Genomic DNA, 16,499 nt, shown 5'->3' with positions numbered 1-16,499 from the left:
GTCAGACAGAAATAAACAAACGCCAAATGAAAGCAGTTAACAAAAACCACAACACAGCACTCCTATAAGGTTTTAAACATTCACAACAGAGGGCAACATCTTTAATGCATTTTCAAGAGACAGTTTTCCTTTCAGATGTAACTCCACCATGGAACTATTTTCCTGTGGCACAAAGGCAGATCTGTGATCTGTCCAACTAACAAAAAACATATTTCTTAGATTTCAGCACTATGACATGAGTTATGATCTCGAGTGAGTTACATGTTTGGTAACATTTAATGAGACATACGGTGTGCTTACATTTCATGTATGTGTTTTGTTCAGGGACACTGTGAATTAGATATGTAAGTGCAGATCAGGGATAGCTCCCCTACTTCAAATACATATGTCCAAAAATGCCTTAATATTAAGTGAGACAGAGAAACACATTGTCAGAAGACCATATGAAGTTTAGTTGAATTCACAAAAGTGCATGTAATAATGTCACAGTTTGGGCTCTTGTTGTAATTCTGATGGGGTTGAAATGTTGTCTTTTTCAGTCTGTCAAGTCTTCAGTGGAGCTGTGATGCACTTTTACTTTTCTCCACTCACGAACTGTTTGTCTGCAACTTTATTGGAGTTTGTCTGCAACTTCATGAGAAGACTAGGCTCAGCTTCATTTTTAAAAGCAGACAAAACTGGACAAAAACATGGGAGCATACATCATGTGACAGTTACAGCCTATAGTCTCAAAGCCAACATCTAGCAAAGCACAGAATATCTAAGAGTGGATTTTCCTATGTCTGTGTACGCTGCAAGCTTTTTCACTGTACTAAAGGCCAGTATTGATCCATTTTGATTGAAGCTCCAGATGGCAGATATTTAAGCCAGTAGAAGTCTTTGCTGCTGAGTAACACACTCCCAGACTGAGCTGGAGAATAAATTTGGTCGGGCAGAAGCTTAATTGATCTCAGCAGTGTACAGAGTTACTCGTTAATGTGTGCCATGTTATATTTTTCCAACTCTGTTGTAAGCTAAAACCACACCACGCCTGTTAAGTTTATCAGCTGTATGAAGTTTACAGGATGAACTCTTTGGAGTTGTTGATCCACAGAGTTAAGCGTGTGCGCTGTTGATCCTCAGGAGATCGTCTACAGCAGGAGCAGCTCCAAGCAGCCAGAGCTCAGTACAGCCGCTGGAAGAAGCAGCTGCTTCCTGACGGCAGCAACGTTAACTCAGCAGACAACAGCCCCGTCCAACAATTCAAGTGTCACATGAAAGGAAACCTGGAGAGAACTCAGGATATACTGAAAGATCTGCCAAAGAAATATTCACTGAGGAAACCAGGCATGATACTTAAGGTACAGCATTTCCACTCATTCCAAGTGGCACTCAGAATTCAGTACAAAAGAGTACAGCTCAACAACATGAAAAGCCTTCAGAATAACCATGCAGACAACTAAAACTGATCATTAAGGGAAAGTTAAGGTCAGAACTCTTGTATGTGACTGGATTAGCTTACGGTAAGCTAGAGGCACTTAACAAACGAGCAGCTAGGTGTGTTTATTCATGACTATAAAGTGTTTTATTTATTTCACAGACCTGCATTTGTGTTTATTCAAGGGTTACAATAATAGTCTCATGACAAATGGCTTGATAATCAAGATTTTTTTTATTATTATTGGATAAATCTTTCATATATTACATGGTTCAGTTTCAAATAGCATAGACTGTATATAAAACTGTGAAGTCACCTGTGTCAAAGATGCATTTTTTGTGGGACCCTGAAGTCACCATACCAGACAAGAGGCTGAGATTATCAGTTAATGCTTGGTCAGCAACACAAAACTGTACAGGTGTAATACATGAACACTCAATGAATCCAATATTAATAAAATACTTTTAATATTTAATATAATTCCTAGAGTATTTAAAAGTAGAATGGGAGGCAGAGCCTTCAGTTTTCAGGCCCCTCTTCTATGGAACCAGCTTGGAATTAAGGTATTTTTTAACTTTTAAGTTTAGGGTTAAAACTTTCCTTTTTGCTAAAGCATATAATTTGGGCTGAATCAGGTGACCCTATAGGTGTATCTTGCTGGGGGATTCCCACAATTGAGTATTTCTTCTTCAGTCACCTTTCTCACTCACTGTGTGTCTATTGACACAGTCTCTTCCTGTTAAAAGGGAGTTTTTCCTTCCCACTGTCGCCAAAGTGCTTGCTCATAGGGGCTCATAGGATTGTTGGGTTTTTCTCTGTATGTATTATTGTAGGGTCTACCTTGCAATACCTTGAAGCAACTTTTGTGATTTCACGCTGTATAAATAAAATTGAATAATTTCACTCTCCAAATTTGGAGCACAAACTTGCTAGATTAGACAATTATGGACTAGAGGTCTGGTTCACTCCCTTAAATTAGCAAAGGTGGTACCTCAGTGAAGTCCAGAAGCTAGCGCTTCTTGTTTAGGAGGTTGCTATGGAAGGAGAAACTAGCCATAGTGACAAAATAGTGATGGCGCTGGCACGGCTGGCAGCCTTAACCCAATTTCCCTCGGGATGAATAAAGTATGATCAATCAACCAATCAATCAATCAAAAACACATTAAGCCTAGATTATAATCCACTGTGGACGCAGACAGCTGGGGATCCGATGGCCAGGTCCTGTCACGCTACTTTGATGTCCACTTGAAGTCCCATGCATTTTTTTCCAGCTACAGCAGTTCACAAAAGTGTTAACAAAAATGCAACTTTAAAGGCCATTTATGCTACACATGTTTAGTTTAGATCTTGTATACTTGTTTTTCTTTTATCGTCGTGGCTCTTCTTGCACCTAACTGAGGAAATCTTTGAGCCAAGAGCTGCATTTTGTGTTACAGCCTTTTCCTCAACTGTCCGTGATGAACGCTGCTGACAACAAAGCAGAGGAAAGGGAGAGAGTGCCTCTGGCTCCAGGCCCATGCGTGGCCTGCAGCCTGGGAAGAAACGCCTTTCCCAGACACAACTCTCAGTACAGCAAGTACCACTACAAGTGAGCTCAAGTGCTGTTTGAAAAGGCAAATGCTGGAGAAATGAAAGAAAGATTTCTGAAGTAATATATGCTTTTTTTCTGTTGCCTCTTACAGTGGATTCTGTGAGCAGTATTCATTTTTGTACAAGCGGACTGCCCTGCCTCTGACAGACAGGGAGAGGAGCATCTTCAGGTTTCAAAAGTAGCATTAAACAACAGTAAAGGTCAGCCATTCAGGAAAACCTGGTGTCCAAACAGGCTCATTAAAACTGCTATCCTGCAAAATTATTCATTATAGCATTAAAGTGAAAGAGCACTTAGGATTGAGTTTCATGTAATGCCATCAGAGTAGAAGTCTGACCCACTGAAGTTATTATTAATATAAAACAGCTAATATTAATCTCTTCATGTTTTACTGAATGTAAAAACAACCACTAATACAAGATTGGAGACGCATCATTGGGACTGGTCAAAATAGTCCAATCAGAATACAGGAAACAGTATTATGGTCTCAGTGGAGAGCTCAGTAAGTTCTTTCGAGAGGGTGAGAGCAGATGTAGGCTCTGTTCTCCAGGACCTGTTTGGCAATCTTCTTGATGTTGGCATCGTTGTTCTCAGGAGAGTCTGAAACGAATTGAGACAAGAATCACAAACCACGCCACACACTCCGATCAGACGTAAACACAGCACTTGATCATAGCGCTGGTTAGCTTAGAGGTCATTAAAAAAGTGCACGGTGTGAAAATGAAAAGCAGCGGGTGGTTCCAGTGTTGGTATGTGCTGTTTGGTGGGGAAATTCCACAACACATGCAAGTCTTTTGTACTAAGATGTTGCTGAAAGAAGAAAAAAAAAAGTCCCACACGGATCACGGTGCTGTTCTCAATTACCGTTTTGTGTTGTACTTACGTTTTTGCAGCTGAACCATCCAGTAATTGTTCTTAAAGAAGGCATCGTTGCAGAATGTGTTCGCAAGCAGCACCTAAAAAAGCAACACCAGTAAACATTTGGCACCTCTATCTGCAAATACTGTACACATAATTACTGAAAACCAAAGGTGTATTGCGTGCACCCTCACATTTATGGCTTTTAACTACAGTGCAGAGACAGCACAGCGCTGCCCATCTGAAACACAGAGGATAATATGAAGCATTCGCTGCCCTCTTTAAAGGCTTTCTTTCTTAAAGTCTTTGTGTTGAGGTTTTGTTTTGCATCGCTGTTTCTCATTACGAACAGGACTCTTTTTCAGTCGTCTTTACACTCCATCGTCCTGCCCTTCACCTAAATCTGCTCCAGGAACAACCGCTGTTCAAATGAAGGTAGTGTGCTACAGCTTTTACCTCGATCAAATAGTAAAGTGAAAGTAATAAAAGTGACGGCGAGTTTTATTTAACAAGTCTAAACACAAGCTGATCAAAAGCCTAATTAAACACGTCAGCAAGTGAAAGGAAAAAAAAAGAAAAGAAAAACACACAAATAGAGAATAACAGACGTGGAGCTGTTTTAATTGTTTGCAGAAGGAACCGCTGTCCTGCAGTAAGTGAAAACAGCCAAAACAAACCACACCAGATAAGATTATACGATTTAATAGAGCCTAATAGTGAGGAATAAAAATCACGTTCAAATTCTCCGTGGGGACTTTGATTATGAGCCGTAATGCTGGAACCATCCAAAGTAAACTTCACACGAGCTGCTAGACTCTGAAATGTGTGAATGATGACATGTGCTCCTGTAGAAACCTCATCTGTGTGATGTCAAAGAACTAGTCTAGCCACAAACATCAGTTTGGGTGGTAACCATCAAACTCACAAATAAAGCACTATACCATATCAATAACTAGGGTAGACGTTTGTGTACACACACACAGTTCAAAACAATTACACAATACGATAATGAAAAAGGATTAAATTTGATAAGATTGGCTGTGTGACTAAATTTGTATTTCACCTCAAAGAGCTGAGACATATCCTGCTTTATGCTGCTGTTAGTGTGAAAGTCTTGAGTGTTTGGCCAACAGCAGAGTGTGACTGCACTGCATGTTTGGGAGATTTTCTTCTTGCATCTTACTAATAAATCAGGAAGCTCTACATCTGGTCCACTTCATGTGTACGTGGCATGTGTGTTACTGGGGACCTGAGTAAGTGCTTTGCTGAATGTGATTCGTCATACGTTGAGAAAGTTTGTCCGGTTAGGCCCCTCCAATGAGCCGTTCAAGGGAAACACTGCCAAAAGAAACTACTTGTAACCAAAGTGTCCTCATGCTGACGGTCGAAAACTCAAAGTGGGTCCTACAGAGACAGCTGGACAAGTGAACACGATTTAATCTGAATCTTTTTGTCTTTAGTTTCTTACGATAAATGTGGATGAGCAGTTCTCTAGCATTCGTGTTGAAATGTTGTCCAGAAGTGGTTGGCATGGCTCAAAATTTCACCTGCTGCATTTTCCTCCAACACTAAGACGCAAGCTGAAATTACAGTTGTGTAAACTCCAATTCTTTACAGACTCCTCACGCACGTGAAAACATTAACTCAGCCGCTGTAGGTGTGAGCTGGGCTGCTGCAGGCTCTGCAGTGAACATACCGATGCTTATAGTGTGGGCTAAGTGAGGCAGCTGTTTACTGTCAGCCTTAAACAGCGTAAACACAGAGGAAGTGATGTGTACAGAAATCCTATGAGATCGATGGAAAACTGCTCTCGTTGTGGCAAACAAACAAGTTCAATATGAATATTTATTCTGCGTGTGCGAGACTTCTAAACTGTGTGAGTGTGCACAGAGCGTACAAACCTCGTGGTCGTGATTCCTGAGGCCGATGCTAATGGAGCGGCTCGCTCTGGACAGGACGGCTGTCATAGCGTACATGTGGATCAGCACGTCTGCCACCCTCTTCAGGACGAGCTGTTCGTCCACTATGGTCTGACATCATCGGGGGAGAGGAGGAGAGACATGTGAGGGACAGTTACCTCAACTTTAGCTTTTGTATTTTAGTGACGAAAACCTAGTCGAGTCACTGTGCAAGTACTGAAGAAGCACACGGTTAACTAGCATCGAGCTTTATTGTTGTCCTGTTGCCATGGGTAAAACATGTGAGTAAAACTAATCAAATGAATAAACTGACATAGTTTCCATTTCCATCTAGATTTCAGAGTGAAATAGCAGCTTGGGGCTGATGGGCAGTTAACACGTAGAGCTAAGGAATGAGTTTTCCCTGCATTGTAACACTACAGATAATCAGTCCTGTAATGACACTGTACAATTACAGCATGAGCTGTTAGAGCACGGCTTTGATCCATAGCAACAATTTTCTACTTAAATGCATCAGTTCCTCCACCCTGCCTGCAATGAGACCATCTTCTTTAATAGCTTTGTCCCAATTTCCTGAAAATATCATTAAAGAGAAGAAGAAATGATTTGCATGTGCTGTTAGCCTTTAAACTTTTCACTGCTTATTTTCTTACATGTAAGCAGCCTGAACCTCGATATTCAAACTCTTGGCAAACATTTAAGTCCTCTGAGGAAAGTTTGTGTGTGCTGGATCTAAACCAGTCAAATGATACAGGAACTGAGAATCTGGAAAACTTTCCGGCTACCAAAAGGTTTATAGCTTCTTTGGGTAAAGCTGTGATTACAAAAGCACAGTCGCGAAACACAATTTGAAGCAGCTGTGTAACAGACAAACACCACCGCTCATTATGAAACAACTTTCATATTTACATGATGAATGGGAAATTTGCTCATAGAAACTGGAAAGCTTTGAGCGGGAAAATCCCACAGCTGCTTTTCCAGAATCAAACGCTACCTTTCCATATCTGTAGAGCAGGCTCTCCACAGTCGACCCAAACAGGCTGACGTTCTGCTCCAGCTTCTTTGCACTGTCCTGCAAAAGGAAACAGAAGATTGAAGAGCTTCGACAAAAAACACTTCACTCATCTAACACCACAATTCTCTTACTTCCAAGCTGGGATGCACCACTCCATCTTTCCCCGTCAGGCCGAGGTCTACTGAAGCTCCAAGCGAGGTCCTCAGTTTCTTGCCGACCATGCCTATCGCAAGACCTATATTTCCTTTCTTCATCTCCCTGAGGGCACAAACAACCACGTGCCTCTAAGCACAGGCAAACAGCTCCATATTTTTCTTAGGAAGTGTGAACACAACACAACTAACAGAAGGGGCGATGTAGGACTTAAAAGCAAAAACCTTCAAACCTCAACAACACCTTCAGATTCTTACTTTATTTTCCCTGTGAGGATTTTGCCAGCGTACTGCATTCCAGTGAGAGCGATGTACATCCTCAGGATTTCATTGGTACCCTGTGAGCAAACAGTGGAATTGGACTTAAGTTAAGAGTTTTCTGTGTCACGGGAAGTGGCTCTCTGATGGTTGAACAGAGAACTCGGTTGTGAGCAGGCAATGTTTTGCTTTCAAAATCAGCTGGAAACGTGACGTTTTAACGATTTCTTTTATTTACTGCATGTCTTAAGTGAAATGCTGATTCTCTGCTGGGGAGCACGTTTTATTCGTGCAGGCTGTTAGGCTGTACCATACTCACATCACAAATGAAGCCCAGCTGTAAAGTTACATGTACTGATTTGGTGATGCAGAAAATGTTTATACACTTGATTCTAATCACAGAACACACAAACCAAGCCGACCTCAGCTGCACAGTCAATAACCACCAAAGTGAAACCTGTTATCTCTGACTAACGAAGAACGGATGGCCGCGTTGAACTTCCCTCGCACTGTACCCCGCAGGTGTGCGTGTAGGAGTGTGTGGGATTCTCTGCTGTAGGAAAGCAGGGAATTTTGCTACATTGTATTTTCAAATTTTAAACTTTCTATCAGTAACAGTGAGTGTGACTGACTGACACAGTGAGGGGCTTTGATAATGATGGGTCTGGAGCTTTCTATGTAAAGTGCCCGAAGATGATGTGTTTCACCTCAAAATTAACTGTTTACTTCAATTTCATCTATTAAGAGCTTTGTTTCAACAGTAAAATATGCCACCTGGTGGTTGCTGACAGAATGAACCGTCTCAACAGTCCAGTATCTTTCACACAAGGATTTTAAATTTGGCAGCACAGTGGTTGCCTCACAGCAAGGACGTCCTGAGTTCAATTCCAGTTCCAGTTCTGGGGCCTTTCTGTGTAGAGTTTGCATGTTTATCCCATATTTGTATGGGTTCTCTCCGGGTACCGGCTTCCTCCCACAGTCCAAAGACATGCAGTTAGTGGGGTTAGGATAATAGGTGTGAATGTGAGTGCAAATGTTTGTTTGTCTCTATGTGTTGTTAGCCCTGTAACAGACTGGTGACCTGTCCAGGGTGTACCCTGCCTCTCGCCCTAAGACAGCTGGGATCGGCTCCAGCGACCCTGACAAGGTTAAGCAGAAGATTCAAATTCCCAATGACCATAAAAATACTGGGATTTGATACAGCATTACAGTTTGGAAGACAAGGTTTAACAAATGAACTGTTAACAGTTTTTTGATGTGTGTCATGGAGAGGAGAGGGGGGCACAGAGTTCATCTTAACTATGGCTGGGCAAAAAGCTGAAGGGCAGGCAAGATTCGTTTTTTGAAAAGGAAACAAATACATACGGTTTCACTCTAGCACAAACCAAGACTATATCTAGCCCTCAGAGTTTAAACACTTATGTATGAGTACCTCAAAGATGGGCAGGATGCGGCAGTCCCTGACGAAGCGCTCAAAGGGATAGTTCTTGGTATAACCCAGACCTCCGAGCACCTGAAGAGCCTCGCTCACACAAATCCAGCCTCCCTCCGAGCTGAACACCTGTACCGAAGATGAGGAACACACACCGTGAGTAGTTTCATAAAAGTTTCACCTGAACACAGACGACAGAGCAAGTGGTACCTTGACCATGGCTGCCTCCAGAGAACAGTCTGGAACGCCCGGTCTGTCCATCATCCCTGCTGTCAGGTATGCCATGCTCTCCATCACGAAGGCATTGAGGGCCATCATTGCAAACTTCTCCTACAGAAAGCATAGAAATCACAGTATTTAGTCACTTCTGATCAGACTTCTGATCAGACTGGAAGGTGTCACAAGCTTCCAAGTGAGGGGAGAGCATACCTGGATCATACCAAACTCACTCAGGCTTTTGTTAAACTGCTTCCTGGTAGCAGCATACTCAGATGTCAGCTCTACAGAAGGCCAGACAGAGAAGCCAGACTTAATAAACTTAAAACACTCACAACCGCTACCCAGTTAAAACAACAGCTGAGTGCTTACCGATCAGCTTTTTAATCATTCCAGCACAGGAGCTGCCCATACTGAACCTCCCCGAGTTCAGGATGTTCATGGCGATCTGTCCGACACGCAGCACATGTTTACAAATATTACAGAATCTCCGTTGTGTAGACAGATGAAGCTGGCTTTAGAGCTTACCTTAAATCCACCTCCAATTTCTCCGATCACGTTCTCTACTGGTACTGGGACATTATCGAAGGACAGCTCACAGGCTGAAAGGTTACAGCGTTGAAACATAAATGACATGAAAATGGCCCAGCGTCTATCAAACTGCCTTTAAGTGTTGATGAAAGGCTTACTGTTGGATCCCCTGATGCCCAGTTTGTCCTCAGGCTTGCCGCTGGCGATCCCTCCAAAAGCCCTCTCCACGATGAATGCAGATATCTTGTCTTTCTTTACACCATCTACTTCCACCTCAGTCCTGGCGAACACGGTCATGATGTCCGCCATGCCTCCGTTTGAAATCCAGATCTGGCAACATGATTCAAGTCAGGAGCTTCAGTCAGAGGCTGAGTTGAAGTCTGAATTAAAACTTGGTGGAAACTGTTCCTCTCACCTTGGAGCCGTTGATCAGGTAATGTTTTCCATCTTCAGACAGGGTTGCACGGGTCTGAATGGAGGCTGCGTCACTGCCACTGTAACGGACAGGCTGAGTGTCAGTGGAGCAAAGACAGCTACGTGCTCAGGCACATGGCGTAGATGCCATCATCACTGTGTTAACGCTGGCTGATGCATCACATTGGGTTTTCAATGATGACTTTGGCTTGCAGTGATTTGAAAACAACCTCACTGTTTAGTTCACTTCAAGCAAATAACACAATGAGCCTTTATCACCAAGTACTAATCAGAGGAAGGAAAAGTGGGAACACGGGTTCTGTGGGTGTTTCTGTGGAGTCCAATCCAAACAGCTAATGGTCTCTATAAATACATAGTGTTTCTAAAGTCATTGGGAAGTGATTCAACATCTGTGACATCAGTCTTTATCTTGATTAAACAATGTCCTGATTTAGGCTGTAATCATGGTGCTCTGTACAGTGTCCTGAATCCTGTAACCGCCATCTTTAACCACCGTTTGGTGCCCTGTGGGCGTCAACGCTGAGCAGTGACTGAGAGTGAACCTGCAGATACAATCAGCTGAGACGCTTATTTTCAGGTTGCTGGGTTTTAAAACGTAAACTGCAGCCAGTTACCTGGATGGAGCCTGACGCACACTGACAGTTTTCATACTGGGAGTCTACTGACAGTTGCCAGGCTACCCCACAGCCCCCTAGTAGATGCAAACGTAGAATAAATGTGATTTTTAGGAAAGCTGACATCTGATTTTGAGGTCAAGATCTCCAGGATCACTGCTCGTCTGAGATTTTCAGTAGCTGTACCTACGTCACCTCGTTCTCAGGTTATCTTATTCAAAAATTAGAGGGGCCACGCCGCCTACCTCAGATGTTTTACTAGTCTTCTCCTGTCCAGCTTTGTTAAACCTGTGTGAAATGTAGCTTCAGCTTTCTGTTTGTTAGCTTTTCTGCTGTTGTACCACATCTGCTTCAAGGTTCAAAATGTTGTGTGTTCATAGAGGGTTCGTAGAGCTATGTTCTTCTGCATAGTGAGTGTTTGTTTGAGTTACTGTTGCCTTCCTTTTAGCTCACAGCAGTTTGGCGACTCTCCTCTGACATTTTCTCGCAGGCAGCTGTCACTCACTGGATAGTTTCTCTTTTTCTGACTAAACCCTACAGATGGTTGTATGAGACAATCCTAGTAGTTTCTGAGATACAAGATCCAGGCCACATTCAACGGCACTAAAACCACCCTTCTTCCCCACTCTGATGCTGGGTTTGAACGAGTTTATATGCCTAAATGACTCTGATATTGAGTTGCTGCCTTGTGACTGGACGATCAGATATTTGTTCTAATAATAGTTCAACAGGTGTACCTAATGAAGTGGCCAGTGGGTGTAGAGATAACCTGTTATTTGTGTTCATCAGACTGTGCTTCACTGCTGTATGAGCAGAGTTGGAGCCACAGAGGAGAACGCTGCGGATGACATGTGCATGGTGTTCTTTACCTTCCGGGCTCTGTCAGACAGAAAGCTGCGATGTGCTCCCCTGAGGCCAGCTTGGGCAGATACTTTTTCTTCTGGGCTTCATTGCCTGCTATCAGGATCCCCTGAGAGCCCACAAATGTGTTAGCAAATCCTCCAGATTGTCCACATTGCAGACACAACTCCGTATTGTATTTTTACCTTCAGTCCAATGGCTTGATGAGCAGCCAGTGTGACGGCGATGGAGCCGTCTAAGGCGATGATCTCATTCAGTCGTGCATAAATGGTGTGGGATAATCCAAGACCCCCTGGGATTGAAAAACAAATGATAAACAATAAAAACAGAAACTGCCCCACTGTGTCTCGCAGTGGGGCAGTTTCTGCATTTCCATCTAGCATGGATGTGTCAGAGAGACAGCTGTGGAGCCATGATGAAGTCAGGATCGTAGTGATGTTTCAGGGAAACCCCACTACGGTCGATATGTAGCTTTGACTTGAATCTGTACGTGTAGAAGCTGCACTGAGGCAGGAACCATATCTAAATCTAACAGCATGCCACCTGTTCATTAAAGCATTTCTGCGCTGAGCTCAGACAGAGTACCATTTAGATGTCAAGTGTGAGAGCTTAATTGAACCTCTTGTGCCATAAAATACACCCAAATATACTGACCTGATACTTGAAACGCTGCTGATTAACAGCAGATAACATACTAATATACTCATAAAGTAATGACGTTAAATGTTTAAAGTCCATTCAAACAGTATTTTAAACTGCGCTCTGGGATTCATGTCTCCATGTGTAAAACAAAGCTGTTTGTAGAGTCTGTGATCTTCTTCTTCTTCTGTCTAACCTCAACACCAGACCTGCCATAGCAGATGGCTGCCATCACTGAGCCTGGATATGCCAATTAAAAAGGAGTTCTTCCTCCCCACAGTTGCAAAGTGCTTGATTACAGGGGATTGCTGGGCTTCTCTCTAATACCATACAATTGTCATCAGCCGTGCCACGAGATGAATGCTTTGTTTTAAACTGACATACATTAAAAAAAATGTTCTGGGAAGTTAAATCCCCGCAGTGGGTGCAGCTACATATTTGATTTGGCACAGATATGATGCCAGATGTAGTTCCTGATGCAACCCTTCCATTATCCAGTGTTGGCTGGCACTAAGTGAACACTAGCTTGCAACCTCCTGACCAGATGTAATACCATCTGGAAAGCATCTGATTGACAACTGCCTCATTTTTTAGCATGATAATGAATCCAAACACAGTAGCAGCGCAGTAAAGCCATACCTGGAGAGACAAAGACGCAGTGCACACTATAGGTCATGCACTGGCCTCCCTAGAGCCCAGACCCCAACATTATCGAGATCATCAACACAGAACGAAAGGCAGCCGACATCCAAACAAGAGCTTTGAATATCATCCAAACAGCCTGGAGAGATATTCCTGAAGAACACTTAAACAAAGCTGCCTGAGATAGTTCAGACAGTCATACGAATATGGAGTTCCAACATTATTGGAATTGTACAAACTGTGTTTGTTATGTTTACACATTTCAATAAATCTCTCCGTGTATTTCCCATTTTCTGAGCAGAATGTAAAGAAATGAAGGACAGCTCCAGCACATTAGTGTAAATCACTAGCTTGAAACCATAGATTATATATAAAATATGGATCCAGCCACTGTGACGTCATGCTTTGAATGTTGCCATCTTGGTTTTCTGAAACCAGCTGTTATGAGCTAAATGTGGGTCTGACTGAGAAACCAAAGGTTGGTGGTTGTGGTTTGTATTATATCCAATTACACACCAAGTTTAATTATGGAGTTCCACAGGGTTCAGTGCTAGGACCAATTCTGTTTACATTATATATGCTTCCATTAGGAAGTATCATTAGAAGGCATCACATACATTTTCACTGCTATGCATGAAGCCAGATAACACACACCAATTAGTTAAACTGCAGGAATGTCTTAAAGACATAAAGACCTGGATGGCCGCTAACTTTCTGCTTCTTAATTCAGATAAAACTGAGGTTATTGTACTCGGCCCTGAAAAGCTTAGAAATATGGTAACTAACCAGATTCTTACTCTGGATGGCATTACCTTGGCCTCCAGTAACGCTGTGAGGAACCTTGGAGTCATTTTTGACCAGGACATGTCCTTCAACGCACATATTAAACAAATATGTAAGACTGCGTTCTTCCATTTGCGCAACATCTCTAAAATTAGAAATATCCTGTCTCAGAGTGACGCTGAAAAACTAGTTCATGCATTTATTACTTCCTCACTGAAAAGCCTTCAGCTAATCCAAAATGCTGCAGCAAGAGTCCTGACAGGGACTAGAAAGAGAGAGCATATTTCTCCTGTTTTGGCTTCCCTTCATTGGCTTCCTGTTAAATCCAGAATTGAATTCAAAATCCTGCTCCTCACATACAAGGTCTTAAATAATCAGGCCCCATCTTATCTTAATGACCTTGTAGTACCATATCACCCTATTAGAGCACTTCGCTCTCGCTCTGCAGGCCTACTTGTTGTTCCTAGAGTATTTAAAAGTAGAATGGGAGGCAGAGCCTTCAGTTTTCAGGCCCCTCTTCTGTGGAACCAGCTTCCAGTTTGGATTCAGGAGACAGACACTATCTCTACTTTCAAGATTAGGCTTAAAACTTTCCTTTTTGCTAAAGCATATAGTTAGGGCTGGACCAGGTGACCCTGAATCCTCCCTTAGTTATGCTGCAATAGACGTAGGCTGCCGGGGGATTCCCATGATGCATTGAGTTTTTCTTCTTCAGTCACCTTTCTCACTCACTATGTATTAATAGACCTCTCTGCACTGAATCATATCTGTTATTAACCTCTGTCTCTCTTCCACAGCATGTCTTTTATCCTGTCTTCCTTCTCTCACCCCAACCGGTCACAGCAGATGGCCCCGCCCCTCCCTGAGCCTGGTTCTGCCGGAGGTTTCTTCCTGTTAAAAGGGAGTTTTTCCTTCCCACTGTTGCCAAAGTGCTGCTCATAGGGGGTCATATGATTGTTGGGTTTTTCTCTGTATGTATTTTTGTAGGGTCTGCCAATATAAAATACCTTGAGGTGACTGTTCTTGTGATTTGGTGCTGTATAAATATATAAATAAATAAAAGTGAGTTGAAATAAATGCCACTACGGGTGTCCACACAATCAGACTTCTTTTCTGCAACCACAGGAGGAAGTTGCCCTCTGCTGGCCAATGAAAAGAGTGCAAGTTTCAGGCACTGCTTCACCGGCTTTGCTTTTCAGAAAGAAGGAGCTGCATCCATCTGTTATGTATAGTGCAATGTTGAAACTAACTAGTAGCCTTAGAAGAGTTGTGTATAAAAGCTACATAGTCACACAAATTATATGAGGGAGGTGTCGTCCTTAAAAAAATACCCTAAATAAAAGAATGTAAAAATAAGTAACAACACAGATCAAAGTATTAGTATAATGTCCAGAACATTGCTCTTAACTTCTAACTTCACTTTGGGGCAAAGTCGGGTGGAGTTAAAGTTCATCTCAAAAATGCTTTGAAATCAATTTTCACTCATATTTTCAGATGGATCCCGAGACACGAGACTATCTTTTAGAAGGGCTTTGTTAAAATCATCTCACCGTATTCTTCAGGAATCATGATTCCAAACAGCCCGAGATCCTTCAACCCCTGCAGAGTCTCCAGGGGAATTGTGGCCTCTCTGTCAATTTTTGCTGAGTCAACTGGCAAAGAAACCCCAAAACAAAAACAAACAAAATCCAGCAATTCCAATGTCAGTCATTTAATTCCTCTGATAAATCATATCTGAAAGTCATTAATCACGTGCATGTACTCAATTCCCACCTCACCATCATCACTGAAGAACTTCTCTACCGGTGCAACAAGCTGCTTTATCTCCTCCACCTCATCATTTCCAATTTCTGGATAAGGGAAGACCTCAGCCTGGAGAACGAAACAGGCCTTTTTAGAGATCGTAACAGGGTTATGCATCTATGTTACCGTCCAAGTCATATTTTTGTGTTATATAGTTATATGCTTCTAATCCATCATGTGGTGACAGTGTGAAGCATGAAATCCTGCAGATAAAGCTGATGTTCATATTAACTATGAGAAAGGAGAAAAAGGTCATGTCTGTAATTCTGACTGTGGCCTGGGCTGGTTTTAAATGATTCTGAACCAGCTCACCTGCCCATCAGCATCCAGGGTTTACTCAGAATGGTGCAGAAACCACGCAGTGAGTGGCAGGTACAGAACTGTAAGACTGCAGGCAGCAGAAACGTGACTGTAAAGTAAAAGCTGGTGTGGTGAATCAAGAGCATGATTCCCCTGTGCTGACCTGCCTTGTGCCAAAAGTAAAGACTGATGTTGCTGTGTAGGGAATCTTTTCTCTCCACACTCTGAGATCCTTGAAGCAATCACAGCACTGTAAGGGTTGTTGGTAACCATGTGCATCCCTTTATCGCCATGATTTACCCTCTTTTAATGGCCTTTTCCAGACTCCAGAAACAAATCCTGCAGAGAGGCCTTGGGATGTGTTATAGAGGGAGACTGAAAGCGTGAACGGTGTGATGATTCATGTCAACATGGAGGACTCTAAAGAAAGACGTTTCCACTGTGTGAGATAAACCGACCTTCCTACACGGTAGCTGGTTTTACTTTGGGTAGATATTTAAAGTCTCTTTCACCATTTACCCCAAACAGGTGAGACAGTGCCTCAGCCTCAGTTTTTTCAAGCTTCCCTGCATTTTATGCGTCTTATTTTTCTGGTGTTGCGTCTAAGGCCCTTTGTTTCGTAAACGATACTTCTTTCAAAGCTAGAACGCTGGTGATTGTTAGCTTTGAATATAGTTATCATCTAAAGTACAAAGTCTTTTCTGAGACGACTTCCTCCGCCCGTCACTAACTTTGGAGAGGCTTTCTGGCAGCTCTTTTCCTTTACCTTGTTCACTTGACCGAGGAACAGATCCTTCGCATACGCCAGGTGTCTGCAGTGAGTTTTAATGCTCCTCCGCTGCTGCAGTCTCAGCTCTTCTTGCCCAGCATGCCTCGCGTGACAGCCAAGCAACCGCTCTCCGATTCGAAAGGTTCGAGAGACGATTAATCTGTTCATGTTCATCATTCTATTAGCAAAGATCTCTACTTCATACAGCCATCGGTCTGCTCCCGAACCCAAGCAGCAAAGTACCTTTCACCCGTTTCTGTCCCA

At 42.7% G+C, this 16,499-nt stretch overlaps 2 protein-coding genes across 3 annotated transcripts in view; one reads left to right on the top strand and one right to left on the bottom strand.

Annotated features, from left to right (window-relative positions):
* Nucleotides 1–3,240, top strand: part of cfap92 (cilia and flagella associated protein 92 (putative)) — a 16,299-nt gene extending 13,059 nt beyond the window's left edge. For both annotated transcript variants that reach the window (XM_085272907.1, XM_085272906.1), the window contains exons 15-17: nt 1,123–1,340; nt 2,854–3,005; nt 3,100–3,240. In XM_085272907.1, the coding sequence (XP_085129033.1) occupies nt 1,123–1,340; nt 2,854–3,005; nt 3,100–3,190 (461 nt within the window). In that variant the 3' untranslated portion in view covers nt 3,191–3,240. The remainder of the gene's footprint in view (nt 1–1,122; nt 1,341–2,853; nt 3,006–3,099) is intronic.
* acad9 (acyl-CoA dehydrogenase family, member 9) lies at nt 1,633–16,499 on the bottom strand. The gene is made up of 18 exons (XM_085272908.1): nt 16,233–16,499; nt 15,142–15,235; nt 14,914–15,015; nt 11,485–11,591; nt 11,308–11,408; nt 9,805–9,883; nt 9,548–9,719; nt 9,387–9,460; nt 9,231–9,306; nt 9,072–9,142; nt 8,853–8,972; nt 8,643–8,771; nt 7,211–7,290; nt 6,932–7,058; nt 6,780–6,857; nt 5,768–5,896; nt 3,892–3,964; nt 1,633–3,608 (listed from the first exon to the last, which is right to left on the bottom strand). Exons 1-18 carry the CDS (start codon nt 16,410–16,412, stop codon nt 3,508–3,510), a joined length of 1,893 nt encoding a protein of 630 aa, XP_085129034.1. The 5' UTR covers nt 16,413–16,499; the 3' UTR covers nt 1,633–3,507.

Source organism: Mchenga conophoros, linkage group LG5, assembly GCF_057382185.1.
Source record: "Mchenga conophoros isolate Kocher_MC1m ecotype Shallow Benthic linkage group LG5, M_conophoros_male_GT1.1, whole genome shotgun sequence".
In the NCBI taxonomy this organism is placed as follows: domain Eukaryota; kingdom Metazoa; phylum Chordata; class Actinopteri; order Cichliformes; family Cichlidae; genus Mchenga; species Mchenga conophoros.
The sequence above is the reverse complement of the archived record's forward strand: the minus strand, read 5'-3'. Positions and strand labels throughout refer to the sequence as shown.

What these genes read in the sequence shown, in the direction of transcription:
- acad9 (XM_085272908.1), bottom strand. Translation starts at nt 16,412, where the DNA reads ATGATGAACATGAACAGATTAATCGTCTCTCGAACCTTTCGAATCGGA. An exon ending in CATGATTCCTGAAGAATACG is followed by an intron (nt 11,592 to 14,913) that starts GTGAGATGATTT and finishes TTTCAATCCCAG; the next exon opens with GGGGTCTTGGATTATCCCAC. An exon ending in AAATTGGAGGTGGATTTAAG is followed by an intron (nt 9,307 to 9,386) that starts GTAAGCTCTAAA and finishes CGTGTCGGACAG; the next exon opens with ATCGCCATGAACATCCTGAA.